This window comes from Rhinopithecus roxellana, chromosome 12 (assembly GCF_007565055.1).
Source record: "Rhinopithecus roxellana isolate Shanxi Qingling chromosome 12, ASM756505v1, whole genome shotgun sequence".
NCBI lineage: Eukaryota > Metazoa > Chordata > Mammalia > Primates > Cercopithecidae > Rhinopithecus > Rhinopithecus roxellana.
Genome location: NC_044560.1, coordinates 66,799,729 through 66,820,653, shown reverse-complemented (window position 1 = coordinate 66,820,653; position 20,925 = coordinate 66,799,729). Strand labels below are relative to the sequence as shown.

At 39.8% G+C, this 20,925-nt stretch overlaps 1 protein-coding gene across 1 annotated transcript in view; it reads left to right on the top strand.

Moving 5' to 3' along the window:
• The window catches only part of LPAR3 (lysophosphatidic acid receptor 3), an 83,766-nt gene extending 63,798 nt beyond the window's left edge, over nucleotides 1-19,968 (top strand). The window contains exon 3 of the mRNA XM_030913287.1: nucleotides 18,406-19,968. Coding sequence (XP_030769147.1) covers nucleotides 18,406-18,734 — 329 coding nt within the window. The 3' untranslated portion in view covers nucleotides 18,735-19,968. The remainder of the gene's footprint in view (nucleotides 1-18,405) is intronic.
• The last annotated feature ends 957 nt before the right edge of the window (nucleotides 19,969-20,925 follow it).

Here is a 20,925-nt window from a genome sequence, read left to right as displayed (position 1 = left end):
GAAAGTTTGCTCAGTGCAAACTAAGAAAACATTTCCAAAGAATGTTTCTTTTTCTTTTTTCTGGATGGATATTTTTGTCATTATAGTACATTATTAACCAAATTGTGCATTACCATTAATTTTTTTCTTGAGCATGAGCCTGACTGACATGATCTTTTATAAGTTCCTATAGGCCCATGCTGTTCATTATTACCAAGTGACATTTCCCAGGAGCCTTCAGAATGTATCTTTCCAGGAGAAGGATCCCCCAATGGGATGGAAGCAGATATGGTCATCAAACTTTCGGATTGGCAGATGAGTTAGAGATCTGGGTTTGTATAAACTCCAGCACCTCCCACTTTCACCTGAGCATGGGAATCCCTCGGGGAATCTGGTAGACATTCAAATTCCTGGGCCCCATTCCAGACTCGTGGAATTGGAATCTCTAGAGGGGAACTAGACAGCACCTTATACATGGAAGGTACCTGCAGATGAATTAAATGGGCAAAGTTCCCACTGTCAAGTTTACTTTCCAACTAGGGTAATGACAATAAGCAAATCAATCCATCCACCAATCAACCAATAAGCACAAAAAAAAAAAAAAAAAAAAAAAAAAAACCGCAGAGAGGGATACAAGGAAGTCAAGCATAATAATATTGTAGGGAATGGCTAGGCTGGGTATTAATTTATATGGCACAAAGAAAAACCTCTCCAAAGATATCCCCTTGGAGCTGAGACCTAAACTATGAGAAGGAGCCAAGGAAGTCAGGAGCTAGGGAAGAGCTCATGTCCATCTTGTTTACCTGTGTCCTGAGTATTAGCACTAACGTTGGCTCCTGTTGGGGGCTTAATAAATACTTGTTGGATGATGCATGAAGTCCTTGGACAGCAATGTCGTACCCATAATCTGAACAATGGAATCAATGGAGTGCTCTTGAAGTTCGAAGGGGTTACTAAATTAAGAGAGGTTGCTATCACAAATAGAATATTTACAGAATATCTGAGGAAATTCTGCAAGAAGCAGAATTCCCGAGGAAAAAGAGAAAATGAAGAAAAGTGTATAAAGGAGAACATGTGAGACAAGAGGCCTGGAGGACCACGGGACAGCCAAGAAGCTAAGAAACAAGGAGAGGAAGAAAACAAGTCCATGCTCCACCTGTGGCCTTATGACCTGCCAGTTCAAAGGATAATCAGTAATTAGTGCCATATTCTTGGGATTGAGCACTGTGCTCTTACTAACATTGCTTTGTATATTATGAAGTAAACTTTTAAAAAGCCTTTAGAAAACAAAGATGGTGTCATATTACATCCCTTTGAAGAAAATCAGAGTAAATACCAATTCTAACAAGCTTAAGGAAAAGTGAGATATGATCAGAAGTCACAAGTGGAAGGTATTTCGATAGAATTTGAATGTTGCTCTGAATCAGACCCCTGCCAATTTAAAACTATAAATAATTGCCATTTGAATTTTTTTCACCTCCTGGCAGCAAAAAGCATAAAAAAGCAAAATACATTATTGGAGAAGCTGAGTATTTAAGAATTATCGGTGTACACTCACAGCAGCATGTCTCTACATCTGTGTGTGTGTCCAAGACTCACTTATCCTGCTTTTAGTGAGGGCCTGGAATAGAAAAAAAAAAAAAAAGAGACAGAGAGAGATGAATGTGTTTTCCTGGGTCCTAGTGCCAGTGTCCAGGTCTCAGATGAAACTTGGTAACTAAGCTATAAATACTTGCTAAATAATTATTTCTTCATCTTTTTACCCCTCCATCCCCTCCTCTTCTTCTTTTGGTTTAGCTGTTTTTTTGTTTGTTTGGATTTTCAGTAATCACAATGGTGGAGTGTTGTCCATCTTTCATGAGAAAGAATGAATTCTTAAAATTAGCCCATGTGGATATGAATTGTGTGTTCTTGGTGTCCCTGGACTTATTTAATCTATAAAACAATCTTCTGGTACCTACACCCATGGTAGAAAATGTCTTCTGAACACAAATAGTTGTCTCAAAGCCTTTCAAAGTGCTTTATTCATGATGCCATTCTTCAGACCTCTGTTGACTTTATTTAGTTGCAGTTCTTACCAGATGTGGTTATCTGCATTCTAAGTCAACTATAAATTAGCAAACTGAATGGTCAGCAGTGCCTGTTAGGGGCACAGGGAACACGGGTATGGCTCCATCGTGAGGGCACAAGTGAAGGGCAACTCTACAGTCATATCACCCACTCTGAGGGTAACATGCTCATGGTGATGACAGTTTGTCAAGAAAAGACAGAGGTGTGATCAGTAGGCTTCACTTCTCAAGGAAGGGAGGGTATGCTTCTATTTTAAAGGTTTTTAAGCTTTGGTTATCTGGAAGATGGAGTTGTCGACCTTCATCCTCTTATAATAAATGAATGAATTTAACAACCCCTACCCCCATAATACATAATCTGTAGTGACTTCCATCTCCCCCAGCCCCTGTTTTCTGATGGGGACCAGCCAGAGTTGTGCTCTTGGAGAGAAGGGGAAAATGATCATTTGTGACTTTTGACTCAGTGTACAGTACAGTATGTTTCCCTGTGCTTTTTGTGACTTAATGTACAACTAATAGAACAAATTTTAAATTAATACTGCAATAACAAAGCGCACATTGTATACAATTGATTTTTATTGGTTCCACTTCAAGGATTATGTTGTGGTTTTACCCTTGAATGACTCCCTCATATAAAATGCATTGCGGTGCGTTTTTCTGTTTATTAAATTGTAGATAAAATTAAGTGAAACTGCCATTAAAAGATTAATTGGTAAAGTCAGTCATGACTTTTGAGTTTCTTAACTTGTATCAATCTTATAGTGTTTCTTGCCGTAGAAATCTAGTGCATGCAAATGTATTTGTTCCCAAAATGGAAACAGGAGTAGTTTTAGTGAGGATGTATTACTTAAAAGAAAGACGCGCTCATGGCAAAAAATTAAGACAATAATGAAAGATGTAAGGAAGAGGTAAAAATAATTTGGATCATGTTGCCTAAAGATTATATGTGCTAGGATTTTGGGGTATCTGTTTCAGGATCTTTTTTAAGCACACACATGCACAAATGCCTGGTTAATTTATCAATCAGTTTATTTAATGAATTAATTAATGTAGTCAGAATGGTATCATACTATGCATAGTGTTTTGGAACCTTTTTTTGGTTAAAAACGATATATAATAAACATCTTTCATATAGATATTATTATTTTCAATAGCTGCATAGTATGCCACTGTTTGGATGAATCATGATTTTCAGGGGTGTTAGCTGCATTATAAAATTCCTAAATGTAGCTGAGTTTACTAAATGTAAAGACCTAAAGATTTTACAGTTTACTAAATTTAAGATTTAAAAAAAAAAAAAAAACAAGCTCTGGCAACCATTTAAAGAAAATGTCAGCTAGAAAGGAAAAATAATCTTGAAAACCTATAGTATTCCCAGAGTATTTGTGACCTCAAAACTTAAAGTTCTTTTTGAATTTTTCTGATATGATTTCATCAAAAATGACAAATACTAGCATGATGAAATGACTGAAATTCTTCAGACTATCTATACAAATCACATCTTTCCTTTATTTAAGATAGAGCTGTTGAGCGCTACTGACCTATAATACATATTATATGTTGCTATTTTACATAATTCAAAAATATATGTAAAATAACTCTTGAACTCTAGAGTAGTGACATTTCTTCACACTGCACGACTCCACAAGGCACCGTTATCATTATATTTTCTAGTGTACACCCAGCAATACCTTACATTCAGGAAAGTCATGTCCACATGGTATTTTTATACTGGTTTTCACATCATTTAAATAGCCTGAAGGGTTCCATTAGTACTTAGTGTGATTGCTGTGTAACTTTGGAATATTGTTTATACATTTGTTCTTTTGTTCATTGTCAGATTTTCTGAGTACCCACAGTAAGCGGGGACTGAGATCCTCAGGGTTTGCCCACCGTACTAGTGACCAAGACAGGCTAGTAGGCCCTGCCTCCTGGGCCTTTCTCTGTTTGAGTTAGGAACCTCTTACCGTCATCATCAAACCTGGCAACATTTTGTTTAATGGTGCATTTTTAAACAGAGGGAGCTTAGAAACATGGTGTAGCACTCATAGATTTGTGACTAGAGTAGAAGAGCAGAGAGAGAAAGTACAGTCCTGGAGACCTGGAGAAAGAGCGGATGTTTAGTGAACCCCTTTGCATCACCTTTATCCATAATGCCCAACCAGAGGGATTCTTAACATTCCTGTCCATTTAAAAACACAGAACATGGTGGCCTTGCAGAAAACATTAAATTCAGCCCTTGTGAAGACAGTTAGGCAGTGTGCCCTTACATCATCTTGGGTATATCTTGCCTGGAATCATTTACTTCTGTCTCTCTTATCTTGCTAGTCCCAGTGATGAGCACAATGCCTGACACTTAACAAATGCCCATTGCATGTTAGATATTGAATATCTGAGAGCATTCCTGTACTCCATCAAGATCCCAGTTTTTGCTGGAGTCAGGTGACAGATGTCTTAAGTTTCACCACAAGATTCTCTCACATTGCACAATGCAGAGCATCCATGTTTGCCTTTCTCCTTAGTTCCTAGCACTGCGTGTTGGCTGTGACTAAAGGAAGCTATGAGAGAACCCCACAACCATCAAATGTAACAGCAGACAGGACCCTTACAGGGCACTCTCATCCAATCCCAGTAACATATAGATGGAGATACTGGGAGCAGAGAAATAGAATGGCCTTTTAAAACTCACACTGTAGTCCAGGATCTGGACTTGAATGAAGACTCCTTACTCCTTTATTCAGCAAACATTTTTTAAGCACCACTAGGTGTGTGGCATTTGGCTAAGCACTGGGTAATCTAAGTTGAATAAGACACAAAAGAGATCTCCCCCGAGGGTCTCAGTCCAGCAGGGCAGCCAGATGGATACAGAAACAGGGCAGAGTGTGAGAAATTGTGTGCGCGCACACGTGTAGGCGCACAGCAGCAACTGAAACACTCTCCCAGATCTGCTTATAAGTTGCCTAAGAAGGACAGCAGAGGAAGTAACCAACACTGTCTGGGTAGTCAGAGCTAATATTTTCTGAGTGCTTTCTGTGTTGGACACTTCCCACATATTATCTCATTAAATTTTCACAAAAATCCTGTTGGGTCATATCATCATGCTCATTCCATAGCTAAGAAATGGAGGCCCAGGAAGGTGATCTGATTTGCCGTTAGTCATAACCAGGATTTCAACTCAGGGTCTGCTTGATTTCAACCCTATGCTCATTTCACTCTAATGGGGATAAGTAGGTTTCATTTCAAGACTGATTCTATTTGATTGCCAGAAACTGCTTGGAGCATTGTGCTGCAAGAGATTCTAGGTCGTATCTGAGCCCGGAAACAAATAGTGTCATCGTTTATTAACCATGAGTGGAGGATGGAAAGTGGTAGCCTGTGTCAGGACCATATCATTCCTGAGCTGTACCATGCTATAGTTCTTCCAGGTCCATCTCTCTGTAAGGCAGCGTGGTTTCAACCACGCCCCAGTGCCTGCCACTTCATTCATACTCCTTTCCTCTGAACTCACAATGATATTTTGTGCCACCTGTTATGTCCAGAATCTTGTGTCCTAGGTAGGTCAAGTTTCTTGTGCAATGTCCAATGCTGTAGTCCTTTCACAGTGTTTCAACCCCATCAGAGATATCTCTTATACATTCCCCCAGGGCCCTGTTCTGTACTAATGACAGTTTATATGATTAAATACTACATGCCCATAGCCTAATATGTTAGCATTTCTAGGTGAGTTGCAACAGAGGACTTGTGAATCCAAAGGAGTGACTTCAGCAGGAAGAATGTTCAATCCTTGGGAAGGTTAGTTGGGATCTGTTGTTCTTTAAGATTATACCAGGCAAACAACTGCTGCTCTGTCAGTACACACAGCTGACCTCACCTTTTTTAGCTGCCACAGAGCCCTTGATATAATAGCTAGTGAAGTACTGAGGCATTGCTGTTTAGAACACATAACACTTAAAGTGGAATCTGGAGGTGGAGATGGTGTTTTCTTACACGGTTTATGACTTCCAGCTGTTGCCTATAGTTAAACACTAGAATTAGGTCTAGGCAGTGGTTCTAGCTGGTATGCCTCTGCTTTAAATTTTATCTTTTATTGCCCTTGGTATCAAGATTTTCAGTTTTCAAAGCTGGAAAGCTGGCCACAAGTTTAAAACAAGTATCTAAAACTAGTCGTTAGAATCAAAATATCCAACAGTAGTAACAATAGTGTTAAATGAATCATTTATGGAATGTTTAACTGCTCATCATCGATTTGAAGCATCTTAGTGTCTTTTTTTCTACAATAAAAATATAAGTCACATTTACTAAAGGTATATATTTTCATTCCTTTCACATATGTGACAATCTATTTTCTGAGTTATTGGACTTCTGAAATGCTGTGGGTAAATGAATGTGAATTGGACTGCATACCACATCTGAAAGTGTTATTTTTAAATTGTTAATCAAATTCTTTAATGTAGTGAGAGCATTTTCACCTGAATATTCTGTTAATATGTGACTTATACATTATAATGCTTCTAACCAAAAGTAGATGCTTACTTTGAAATTCTACTTTAACAATTCCTTTTCAAATAAGAAGAATGCCTCCCTAGGATGAGGTCCACAAACCTGACTTTCATGTAGAGTTATAATTTTCTATTTTAGTAAATCAGATGGCCCTGCGGCTTACTAGGTTAGTATTATTGCTTGTGCCCTGCTGCTTTTTCCTAGACTAAAAACAAAGAATAAGAGAGTGAACAGATTTAAAATATATCCTCCCTTTTGATGAAATTAGTAGTCCATGTGGCAAAGTGAGAGTATTCTGCATGATTGTTTTTATCATTATGGATGTTTTGTGTGCCACTCATATGTCAACATTCTTTGATTAATTGCATGTGTGAATTTTTAAACAGATGGAAATATGGCTGCAAGTCTAAATAGAAGGAATAGAAAAGTTTGAGTGTTGAACAGGCCTTGTGTAAACTGAGACCTTGTCCATCACCAAAACCCCAGGAATGCTGAAATGTCTGAAATACGTTCCAGTGGAGGGTGCTTCTCCAACGGGAGAGTGCTCTCCCTTCTTATTTCCTATAATGTGGAGATGAGGTATTAACCAAGGTACTGTTTGAGGTGTTTTGTGAACTTCCAAATTTGGGTGTGGGGGTTGTTATCGAGTATCTAAATAATAATGTTGACTAGGGACTTTGTAAGATCTTTTACTTCGCTTGTCACCAATATAATTGTACCTTCCAAAGTGTTAGACATTCCTTAATTTGATGTTTCTGATTACCTTAAATTGCAGTCATTAAGATATCATCTCAGTGCTGTAATTGAATATTCTAGCATACTATTCACTAAACTTTAACATTGAACTCATGTTATTGATTTTTGAGTACAGCTCTCAAACTAGTTTATTTAATTACTAGAGGAAAGCTTATTTATAGTCTAATCGAACTATTAGTGAGTCTCTTAAACGGGTACTGAAGGAATGTAGAGCATCATTAAAATTTTTAAAAATTGCTTCTTATCAATATAACTGACCTGTCACTTGGCCACAGAAGGAAATAGGTTTGTTATACAAACTTAGTCATCATAAAGGCATTCACTGACACATGGTAGGTAATTGCTTAGTAAATATTTATTAATAGAAGGACATTTGCCTTAGTTACTACCTACTGCTGATGACTCACAAATCAGCATTTCAGTTTGGAGCTCTCAGAGTTCTGACCCACGCTCCTGGCTGCCTTCTACACGTCTCCAACTGGAGAAGCCACAGACGTTCTAAGTGCCCGACGCCTAAAACTGAACACTGTCTCCTCTTAAACCTGTCCCTGCTGTCTCCCTGCTTAGTTATCATAGCCACATGCTACCCACTCACCCTGGAGTCTTTCCTCCCGTCACTTCCTAGATCCAAATATTCATCAGGTCTCACATTTCCTTCCCCCTTACAACTTCTCTGACCATCTCCACAACCATTGCTTTTTCATATCCTGATAGTTTCACCTGGATTTTAGCTAGTCTTCAGATGACTCTCCCTTTGTAGGCCAGCAGTACTCAAATTTTACTATGCAAAAGCATCCCCCAGGGAGATGGCTAACATGGAGGTTCCTAGATCACACCTTCCTCACTTTCTCATTTGGCAGGACTAGGTTTTAAGAAATCAGAATTTTAAGCAGGCAGCTCAAATGATTCTGATGCAGATTGGAACTGACTTCTAGTTCCACAAATACCTCTTGTCCGCCCCGAGCACTCAGATAAAGATTTACTCTAAAATACAATATTTGTTCACATCCCTGATTCAAAATCTTCAAAGAACTACCATTCTATAACAGTATTTTTAAAGTAGTGGTCAGGAGAGTTGCCAAGAGTCCCTCAGAGGGGCCTCGGTGTGCAGACGTGTGTGGAGAGAGGCTGTTTGGAGTACGAAGATGAGAGCCCATTCTGATACATAGGGCTTTAGTCAACACCCCCTCCTCCATCTCTTTCTTTAGTCAGAGCAGCTCTGATTTTGAAGTTTAACGAGATATTTCCTTTAGGAAAAGTATTCCTCTACTTAAAAAAAAAAGTAGTTTGAAAACCACTGATCTATTGAAGTGGATTTCAAACTTTAAAAAAAAAAAATCAGGACCCACAGTAAGAAATAGTGTACATTTTGTATCACAGCCCAGTGTACACACTTATTTTTCTGTGTAATTGAAACAAGTTTTATGAAACATGCCCTTACTATACTTGATGCACTCTGATGTTTTCTGTTTCTATTTCATTTTTTTAAAAAATTGCTGGTTGCAACTCACTAAATTGACTTCACAACCCACTGATTTGCTATTTTGTCTGGAAAAACTTTGATCTAGACTTTCTCAATGGGGTTCCTTTATGAACCGTGGAACATAGAAATATTTTCAAGGATGGTACAGAATTCACACCATTCTAGATGTTTAGAAGTTAATTCATTACATACAATGGGTGCCTGAGGGCATTCAGACTTTATTTTCTGCATGAACTCCTGGTTGAAAAAGGCTTATTACTGTCTGATCTGTAATAAATCCAAACTCTTGATTATTACACATAGGGCTCTTCTGAATCTAGCCCTGTGTTCACCTCTCAGACTTTATCTTACTTCCTCAATCATCTTCCTGGGTTAAAACCATCCTGAACCACTTGGAATTGCCCAGATACATCACGCAGTTTCTCACCAGTGCACAGTCATTCTTGCCCTTCAGCACCTGCTCAACTGAGTGTCACTTCGACTGAGACCCTCATTAACAGGAGTTAGAGTCGTCAGGTCCAGGTTCTGTCCCTGTCAATCCCTGAAGGGATGAATAAATTTCAGTCACATTCACCTGGCTCATCTCCTGTGCTACTGAGTGGGGGGGGTCGATACTTAGTTCTAAGAATATAAACACATGAAGCCGGGCGCGGTGGCTCAAGCCTGTAATCCCAGCACTTTGGGAGGCCGGGGCGGGCGGATCACGAGGTCAGGAGATCAAGACCATCCTGGCTAACACGGTGAAACCCCGTCTCTACTAAAAAATACAAAAAACTAGCCGGGCGAGGTGGCGGGCGCCTGTAGTCCCAGCTACTCGGAAGGCTGAGGCAGGAGAATGGCGTGAACCCGGGAGGCGGAGCTTGCAGTGAGCTGAGATCCGGCCACTGCACTCCAGCCTGGGCGACAAAAAAAAAAAAAAAAAAAAAAAAAAAAAAGAATATAAACACATGAGGCACAGCGTACATGCTTAAGGAGCTTAGAACACACCTGAGACACAAGACATATGTATTAAAAACTACCTCAGTGCTCAAGAGTTTGCATGGGGAAGTAAGGTCTGAGTTCAAATGATAACTTCTATTTTTTGACTTGTGCACCTAGGACAAACTGTTGAGCTACTCTAAACTTCAGATTTATTGTATGTTAGTCTAGGATAATAATAAAAGTAGCAACTTTGTAGGACTGTGAGTTTTACAGGTGAAGTGCATGTAAAGCCCTGAGCACACTGCCTGACCCAGAGCTCTCAGGAAATGCTAGAGAGGAATTAAGCAGGTAATGTGCCCAGTGCCACGTGAATGCAATAGGTAGAAAGTGCTACAGGAGTTGAGAGGAGGAAATGGACACTGTGGTGGGAGATGGGAGAGCTCCAGTGGAGAAGGCAGAGTATGCACTAAGCTTAGAAAGAAAAGCAGGCCTCAGATTAGGAAGTGAGAAGGCATTCCTGGCACGGCGAGCCAAAGAGCAGCAGAGTAGGACTGTGGATGCCTTGCCTATAGACTACTTTTTTTTTTTTTTTTTAATACTTTAAGTTCTAGGGTACATGTGCATAACGTGCAGGTTTGTTACATATGTATACTTATGCCATGTTGGTGTGCTGCACCCATCAACTCATCAGCACCCATCAATTCATCATTTATATCATGTATAACTCCCCAATGCAATCCCTCCCTCCTCCCCCCTCCCCATGATAGGCCCCAGTGTGTGATGTTCCCCTTCCCGAGTCCAAGTGATCTCATTGTTCAGTTCCCACCTATGAGTGAGAACATGCGGTGTTTGGTTTTCTCTTCTTGTGATAGTTTGCTAAGAATGATGGTTTCCAGCTGCATCCATGTCCCTACAAAGGACGCAAACTCATCCTTTTTTATGGCTGCATAGTATTCCATGGTGTATATGTGCCACATTTTCTTAATCCAGTCTGTCACAGATGGACATTTGGGTTGATTCCAAGTCTTTGCTATTGTGAATAGTGCCGCAATAAACATACGTGTGCATGTGTCTTTGTAGTAGAATAATTTATAATCCTTTGGGTATATACCCGGTAGTGGGATGGCTGGGTCATATGGTACATCTAGTTCTAGATCCTTGAGGAATTGCCATACTGTTTTCCATAATGGTTGAACTAGTTTACAATCCCACCAACAGTGTAAAAGTGTTCCTATTTCTCCACATCCTCTCCAACACCTGTTGTTTCCTGACTTCTTAATGATTGCCATTCTAACTGGTGTGAGATGGTATCTCATTGTGGTTTTGATTTGCATTTCTCTGATGGCGAGTGATGATGAGCATTTTTTCATGTGTCTGTTGGCTGCATGAATGTCTTCTTTTGAGAAATGTCTGTTCATATCCTTTGCCCGCTTTTTGATGGGGTTGTTTGTTTTTTCTTGTATATTTGTTTGAGTTCTTTGTAGATTCTGGATATTAGCCCTTTGTCAGATGAGTAGGTTGCAAAAATGTTCTCCCATTCTGTAGGTTGCCTGTTCACTCGGATGGTAGTTTCTTTTGCTGTGCAAAAGCTCTTTAGTTTAATTAAATCCCATTTGTCAATTTTGGCTTTTGCTGCCGTTGCTTTTGGTGTTTTAGACATGAAGTCCTTGCCCATGCCTATGTCCTGAATGGTACTACCTAGATTTTCTTCTAGGGTTTTTATGGTATTAGGTCTAACATTTAAGTCTCTAATCCATCTTGAATTAATCTTCGTATAAGGGGTAAGGAAAGGATCCAGTTTCAGCTTTCTACTTATGGCTAGCCAATTTTCCCAGCACCATTTATTAAATAGGGATTCCTTTCCCCATTTCTTGTTTCTCTCAGGTTTGTCAAAGATCAGATGGCTGTAGATGTGTGGTATTATTTCTGAGGACTCTGTTCTGTTCCATTGGTCTATATCTCTGTTTTGGTACCAGTACCATGCTGTTTTGGTTACTGTAGCCTTGTAGTATAGTTTGAAGTCAGGTAGCGTGACGCCTCCAGCTTTGTCCTTTTGACTTAGGATTGACTTGGCAATGCAGGCTCTTTTTTGGTTCCATATGAACTTTAAAGCAGTTTTTTCCAATTCTGTGAAGAAACTCATTGGTAGCTTGATGGGGATGGCATTGAATCTATAAATAACCTTGGGCAGTATGGCCATTTTCACGATATTGATTCTTCCTATCCATGAGCATGGTATGTTCTTCCATTTGTTTGTGTCCTCTTTTATTTCACTGAGCAGTGGTTTGTAGTTCTCCTTGAAGAGGTCCTTTACATCCCTTGTAAGCTGGATTCCTAGGTATTTTATTCTCTTTGAAGCAATTGTGAATGGAAGTTCATTCCTGATTTGGCTCTCTGCTTGTCTGTTACTGGTGTATAAGAATGCTTGTGATTTTTCAAAGCCTGGCAGAGACACAACAAAAAAAGAGAATTTTAGACCAATATCCCTGATGAACATCGATGCAAAAATTCTCAATAAAATACTGGCAAACTGGATTCAGCAGCACATCAAAAAGCTTATCCACCATGATCAAGTGGGCTTCATCCCTGGGATGCAAGGCTGGTTCAACATTCGCAAATCAATAAACGTAATCCAGCATATAAACAGAACCAAAGACAAGAACCACATGATTATCTCAATAGATGCAGAAAAGGCTTTTGACAAAATTCAACAGCTAAATTCTTCATGCTAAAAACGCTCAATAAATTCGGTATTGATGGAACGTACCTCAAAATAATAACAGCTATTTATGACAAACCCACAGCTAATATCATTCTGAATGGGCAAAAACTGGAAAAATTCCCTTTGAAAACTGGCACAAGACAGGGATGCCCTCTCTCACCACTCCTATTCAACATAGTGTTGGAAGTTCTGGCTAGGGCAATCAGGCAAGAGAAAGAAATCAAGGGTACTCAGTTAGGAAAAGAAGAAGTCAAATTGTCCCTGTTTGCAGATGACATGATTGTATATTTAGAAAACCCCATTGTCTCAGCCCAAAATCTCCTTAACCTGATAAGCAACTTCAGCAAAGTCTCAGGATACAAAATTAATGTGCAAAAATCACAAGCCTATAGACTACTTTTGCTGCCACTCTTTGTGTATTTATTTTTGCATATGTGCTCAAACATTTTCCCAAGTGCAAGTTGAAGCTATTCATCTCTAGAGATGCTTATTTTCTCATTTGAAAAAAGTGTGCTTCCTCTCTCTTTTCCATGGCTTTTTGCTAAGTCTATATGGCATCTATGGTTTTGCTTATGGAGTCAGCTTGATTAAACCATTGTGGGTCAGCATGGGGAAATAGGTTACAAAACTGGCTGCGCATCATGACCACCCAGGGAACTTTTTAGTCCTGCACATTTCTTTGTCCCACCCCAGAGATTCTGACTATTGGGTCTGATGTGGGACCAGGGAATATGCATTATTTTAAAAGTTCCTTTCTTTTCCATTTGGCTTGGTCAAAAGTTTGAAAAACACTAGTAATCTTTAAGGTCCCATCCAGCTGCAGTGATCTGTATTTCCCATAACAGAGTAACACTTTTATTCTCTCTGCTATTCCCAAGAGAGGGTTACTGTGTTGTCAAGAGAGAAAAACTAAACAAGCCAGACATCAAAAGCTATGGCTGCCAACTTTGATGTGAAGAGTCCTTTCTATATGAAGTTGTATAATTCCAAAAAATCCAGGTGGCAGTGTTCCAAGGTCCTTATGTTGACGGGAAGGAAGGACAAACACTGGCCAACTTTATACTTTGTTAAACATATAAGTCAAAATTAATAGAGTCTATAACTTCCAAACCAATGGAAGGGGGAAAATGAAACCAAAGGAAATGAAAAAAAATCTCAATACAAAAAAAGAGGGAGAAGAAAACGAAACATAGAAAAAATGAAACAAATAACAAAATAAGATGCTAGACGTGAATTCCAATGTAATGATAATCAAAATCAATGTAAATCATGGTACAGTTGAAAAACAGATCAATCTAAACAATATGATGTCTAACATTACATCCATATATTGGAAAACCATGAGAAAAAGCAAGAAGATGTTTAGCCCAAAATGTATGATACATTTATCTCAGCAGGAGAGAGGGCTACTGGGGTGGGCACCCAGGAGGCTCTAAAGATACAACAGTGTTCTTTTAAGTTTCTTTAAGTTCTTTAAGTTGGGTGGTAAGTAAACAGGTATTCTTATTTTTATTATTTTAAGCGTTATTTTTTAAAGTTCACAATTTCTTTTGTAGTTTTGTTTGAATAATATAGTACACCCCCTTGCAAGTGTGCATCGCACACACACACACTCAAAAAAGGATGAAAGTAAATTGCCAATGTTTTCCTAAAACCCCACTCTCATGTTATTAGATGTGAATTTTTTAATGTGATTTTTTAATTTTTTAATGATGTGACTTTTTTAGCATGAAAGTTTTCTCCCCAGCACAAAACTCTGTTTTGAATTAATCACATGACCCAACACTCCAAATAAGTCTTCACATTGATGCTGCTTGTCATATGGTAATTCTACATATTTTCCCTTTTCGTTGAATTACATAAAATAATTCATTCAGTTAAAACCTTATAAACTTTTTATTGAGCAATGATTTTATGTCAGGTACTGTTTTAATCATTGTATATGAATTAATCCATTTAATTTTTATAAATCCCTTGGGAATGTTACTAATACTGCCCTCATTTTAAACCTGAGGTAACTACAGCACAGATAAGTTACGTGATATGGTCAAAGGCACACAACTGATCAGTGGAAGAGCCAGGATTTGAACCCAGGCAGCCTGGCACCAGAGCCATGTTCCTGTCTTTATGCTAGGCTGCTCAACTGTGGGCCATAAAGCATCTAACTACTAAAGAGAGTGAAGGAGGAGTGGGAGGGTACCTCTGGACTTCAAGGGCCCCTCCGTAGTATGTTGTGTCTGACCATGAAGCTGCATATATCACAATTACGTCATTCTTTGGTTTGTTAAAGGAAAGATTTTTTTTTTTTTTTGGCCAGGAAAAGAAGAAAGGGAGGGATGGAGGAGGAAGGAGGGAAGGAATCCAAAGGAATCCAGCAAAAATATTGGTTGATCACCTGGCCGTGGTGTCAGAAGAGAAATAAAAACCTGCCGATCTTATCTTTATACTGTTTCCAGTGAACAACAAAAGGCAAATCTTCTTTGACAGAACAGCCCAAACATACTAGGCAGCTAAACTAGAGAACAGGTGCTTCAGAGATGTTGCCTTGAGCCGATGCTCCCCGGCAGTGACCCTGGGAAACACAGTTGTTCCAAGCCTCCTCCACCTGGAGGCCAAGATCTCTCTCCAAACACATCTCGGAAGAGATGCACCGTTTATCCAACAATTCATTCTTTGGGGGGATTTTGCTGTATTGTCAGCAGTTAAATATAAGACCTCCCCACACACCCCCACACCCTGAGCTCTGTAGTCTTGGAGAATTCATAGAGAATGTGGAGATGTCAGGAACATTCAAACAGGTAACTGAACTAATGCTTAAAAGTGAGGGGAGGGCGTGTATGTGTGTGTGTGTGTATGTGTGTGTGTGTGTGTGTGTGTGTATGATAAATCCTTGAAAATATATATCAGACAGTTGCCTACCAATCTGCATAAATTCCGTAAGAAACTAAAAGGAATGTCTTTTGAGTATTTAGCCTCAATGCTCAGACTATGACTGCTGGGAACCAGCAGGGTTCAAAGAAGAGTTTGTGTGAAGCCCAGATTACTTAAAAAAAAAAAAAAAAAAAAAAAAAAAAAAAAAATCTCAGCATTAACAAATATGAATGAGTCCAGAGGTATCCATCTGGGAACGAGTAGATAAAATTAAATATGTGTCTCCTGGAGAAAAGGCTAAAGAAAGACACAAAGCGTTAACTGTCTTCAAAACCCTGAAGGGCATCACATAGAGAAAGCACAGACTTTTCCTGGGCTATTGCAGGAGATCACACAAAACAAATGGAAGAGTATAACAGGCAGAGTTTGGATGCAATCCTTCTTTTCAAGTAAATGGAGGTATTTATATTTTTTTTTACTTTATACTTTTTTGGAGATGGAGTCTTGCTCTATTGCCCAGGCTGGAGTGCAGTGGCATGATCTCGGCTCACTGCAACTGCTGCTTCCTGGGTTCAAACGATCCTCCTGCCTCAGCCTTCCAGGCAGCTGGGACTACAGGCACCTGCCACTATACCCGGCTAATTTTTGCATTTTAGTAGAGACACAATTTCGCCATGTTGGCCAGGCTGTTCTGAAACTCCTGACCTGGGTGATCCACCCACCTCAGCCTCCCAAAGTGCTGGAATTATAAGTGTGAGCCACCGCGCCCGGCCTAAATGAAGGCATTTAAGAGAAGCAACCATTGTTCAGCAGGTGAAGAGCCTCCCTTGACCAGGGCATTTCCTTTGCCCGGATTGTCCTGAGATGTACAAAAGGAAAGCCTTTTTCCTATGAATGAAAAATAGGACGAAGCCGCTTCCGAACTCTTTTCCAAGTAGGAAACTGCTGATCTGTGAAACTATGGCTTTTAACTCTCCATAAAACTCAAACAAATTTGACTTGTTTCTCAGACACAATTATCGGGTGGTATGGCTAGAAACTTACTAAAATGAATTCTCAAGCTGGCAGTTCCAAACTTGGCTTCCCATCCAGTTCTTTCATTTGTTTCAAACCAGTCTAAATAAAACAAAACACCAGTCTGAACCTGTTACATTGATTGCACAGCCACTAACGAGTTCTGCCCCACCACTAGAAAAGCTCACACCTAGCCTAAAGTCAGTCGTTAGTTTACAGCTGAGGAAGCCGAGCCCAGGGCGATGACATGGGTCTCCCAGAGTTGTACAGTAAGTGAAGAATTAGGACCCAAATCTCTGATCTCTTATCTCCAAGTCCAGTTCTTTATTCACATATATCAGCCAGACCAAAAATAATAATACAGGGTGAAGAAAAAAGGGAACCACTGCTGAACTGTAATTATGAAATAAGGAATTCAACCCCCTTGCTAGCTACTAAACCTACAGATATTTTTTGTGGAAATAAAGCACCTCATGATAACTGCTGCTCAGTGAACCCACCACAGTGTTGGGTACCAGTTTCAATGACCTCTGATCCTCACAACCACCACCTCACATGGTTGGGTTTATTAGCTTTATTATATAAAGGAGGGAATGGAGGCTGAGAAAAGTGAAGTAATTCCCATAATTCGGGTCGCTTATAGGTTGAGCTGTGCATATGTGTCTGACCCCAAAGCTCGTGCCTCTTCCCTCCCTTACACTGCCTCTCTATAATCCTTGACTTGCCCTGCATAGTATTATATCTCTTAGAAGTAAGATAAAGCAACAAGAGAAATGCTGTGCAGAACTAGTTCTAACCAGTAGAGTAGTTGGTGATATCATCTATAGACTTGCTTGTTTGTCATCTCCTCTGTTAGTATTTTAGCTCCCTGAGTGCATGGCCTTCACCTCACTCACTGTCTAGTACAGCTCCTGGCACATTGTAAGCTTCAGATGAATATTTATGAATGGACAAGCAAGTGCATTTAGATGACAAGGACGTTCGACAAAAGCAACCACATCATACTATAGAGGCGGGTCATATAGTGACCCAGAGCACAGCCTGTGGAGAAAGATGGCCTCTGTTCAAAATTGTGTCTCTTAAGAGTTATTTGATAATAGACAAGTTACTTAACTTCTCTTGTGCCTCAGTTTCCTGGGGATAATAATAATGCCAATGTCATAGTGTGGTCCTGTGAGTTAATCAATGAAAGCATTTGCCCCAGTGCCTCGCTTATAGTAAGTGCTGTATAAAGATTAGTTGTTATTGCTATCTTAGGTTATGATAATAGTAGGGAAACAGTGGACCCATGTCTTATAGGAGAAAAATATGAAATTTAGAGGTAAGGTAAGTATGATCCTGTGGCTAGAGACTTAGAACAGACTACTGTTCATGTTCAATTACAGAGTCTGAAAAGTAGATTTTTAACTATCTCATCATGAAAGATTTATTTCTGACCAAAAAATCTAAATGTAGAGCAGATGATTATGCAGATGGCCCATGAATGTGTCAAAAAGAATATAGTGCTTACTAAGCATCCACATGAATTTATGAAGAATGAAATTTATGAGTAGGTGACTTAGTTAAACCACTAGGAGGATGCCATAGACTCATTGTGTCTTATTTTCAAGAGCACATTTAGAAAATCTGATTTCTAGAACAGCAGAATGTAGGGTGAAGTGTGGGAGCCCTGGAGTCAGAGAGTTCTCCCCTCATCTCCCCCTAGAATTGGGCCTTGGTTTTCTTGTCTGTCCAATGTGGATAATGAGTGCAGCAGCCTCCCAGTGTGGTTCAGAGAACTAACAGAGATCATGCATGTGCAGTGCCTCCTAAGCAGAATGTGAATGTGAGCCTCTCATAATCACAAGACCTGGGTAAGCAGAAAAGAAAGTGAAATGAAATGTGACTGATAGTCAAGGAGGTTCCCAGCTATTTGCCTGTACCAAGCCCAGGTCTCAAACGCTCAGATGGTAGGTGGAAGTTTGCCTTGCAGTTGTCAAAACAAATCATGAGGGCCCCTTGATGCCACTGACTGAAGGCTGGGAGAGAAGAAAACCTGAATAAGCACCCTAAGGTCTGAGCGTCTGTTGCTTCCTCTTCTCTTCTTGCAGGGGCATTCGTGGTGTGCTGGACCCCAGGCCTGGTGGTTCTGCTCCTCGATGGTCTGAACTGCAGGCAGTGTGGCGTGCAGCACGTGAAAAGGTGGTTCCTGCTGCTGGCGCTGCTCAACTCCGTCATGAACCCCATCATCTACTCCTACAAGGACGAGGACATGTATGGCACTATGAAGAAGATGATCTGCTGCTTCTCTCAGGAGAACTCAGAGAGGCGTCCCTCTCGCGTCCCCTCCACGGTCCTCAGCAGGAGTGACACAGGCAGCCAGTACATAGAGGAGGATAGTATTAGCCAAGGCACAGTCTGCAATAAAAGCAGTTCCTAAACTCTGGACGCCTCTCTGCCCACCCAGGCCTCCTCTGGGAAAAGAGCTGTTAAGAATAGTTACCTGTTTCTTAACAAAGCCCATGTATAGTGTTATTTGAGGTCTCCATTAATCACTGCTACATTTCTTTTAAAATTTGTTTTTCATAGTTTAAAAGCATGGGCAGTAAAGAGAGAACCTGGTGCATTTAGAGAAAGCACAGAAACGGGAGAGGTACGGCAGGTCCCTACTTGTCCTGTGAACTGCTCAGAGCTCCTGTCAGTCCGGCTGGGCCTTCTGGGTTCTGGCACCATTTCGTAGCCATTCTCTTTGTATTTTAGAAGGACGTTATGAAAGGGCTTAGACCAAAATAAATAATAATGTTACTTGAGCCGCCTTATATAGCTGCTTGGAAAGTCTATGTAGTCCTTTCTGCATGCATTAACAGTGTTTAGAAATGCTTCAGCAATGGTATTTTTTTCCTCAAAGAAACCATGGCCAGTAGGTAGGTGTTCAGTAGGAATCAAAGAAAAATCAGTAAGAGCTCCAGATTAAACCTGATTTTTAACTAAAGGAACATTCTGAGGAAAAATACTTAAAAGTAACAAAAAAGGTCAATGTGAAAACCCTTTCTGACCTGAAAAAGACCTTGGTATGGTCCTCCGTGCATGTGTGTATATATGCATGTGTGTGTGTATATATATAAATTTTTTTCCCTGTTTTTACTGATTTTTATTGATTTTATTCAAAGATATCTGGGGATGAGACTGGGGAATGCTTAGTCTGACTATTGAAAGAAACATGGATCCCTGGAGTATTTCAGATACAGGGTTACCGCCCCAGACTGCCTCCCACCAGCCCACATTATTTCTCGTTTTCCCTCATGATGGTGAAAAACAGTGGAGAGCAAGTAAAGGGTTTAATGCAGAAAACAAGGAGAAGAGAATGTGAAGTTTGAAGTGCCTGTGAAACATCCAGCTGATACTCCTGTCATAAGAGAAAAAGAAGCCAAGAGAACACCAATGTTTAAGGAGCAGGTAGAGAAAACCCAGCAAAGGGGCAGAGGAATAAGAGGACCAAAGAACAGTGTGAAGAATCAAGGGGAGAGGTCGGGCACGCGGGCTCACGCCTGTAATCCCAGCACTTTGGGAGGCTGAGGCAGGTGGATCACTTGAGGCCAGCCTGGGCAATGTGGTGAAACCAACTTTACTAAAAATACAAAAAACTAGCCAGGCATGATGGCACATGCCTGTAGTACCAGCTACTTGGGAAGTTGAGACACGAGAATCACGAACTTGGAAGGTGGAGGTTGCAGAGTGAGCCAAGATCACATCTCTGCACTCTAGTCTGGGTGACAGAGCGAGACTCTGTCTCAAAAAAAGAAAAAAAAAGAGAATGTCAGGGAGTGCATGTGTGTATTTAAACAACTTCACTTTGCATTTAAAGACTCGAAGGACAGCGAAGGTGAAATCAATTCACAGGTCACCTAGACTTTCCACTCTAGGACTAGAGCTGTAGCAATGATCTGTTGTGCTATACAAGAAAAGAGAAAGAGGTGTTCGTTTGAAAACAGATGTTTCTATACATCAGAGTAAAAGCTGTATTGATAAGCAGGCTGAATCCCTTCCACATAGAATGAAATGTGAGCTTGACTCCAGTCCTTATCTTCAGTTACCTCCATACCAACTGGTGGCATGTTGGATTTAGCATGTAGAATAATTTTATAGCTCTTATTTTTCCCAAAGTTAACGGCATCCTTCTGGTATCTGTCTTACATGTGAACTAAATTTTTATCTGGGTTCTATTTTGAATTTTTCTCCTTCAGAGACCTAAGTAGACAACATGAAAGACAAGTCAGTAAGAAAGAAAAAATACTGTTTCATACACGTAGGCTACCAACCAGAGTTTTCTATGTAAAATATTTAGAGTGTATTCTGATTTAAAATGAGAATAACTTCAAGGCAGATATTATAGTATTTATGTAGTTTGCAGAAGTTTACATTTTTTTGCTATTGTGATATAACATTTATGTGCAAGAACTACTTGTAATAAAAGGATTTGAGAAGTCATGCTTCTAAATATAATAGCCTAAAATAGAGAATATTATGATTTGAAAGTGTAGATTTCACAAACTCTGTATAGTATGTGGGTCTATCTGAAGCTTTTATCAAAGCTACCTATAAAATAAAATTTTGAAAGATCTGTTCTCTCT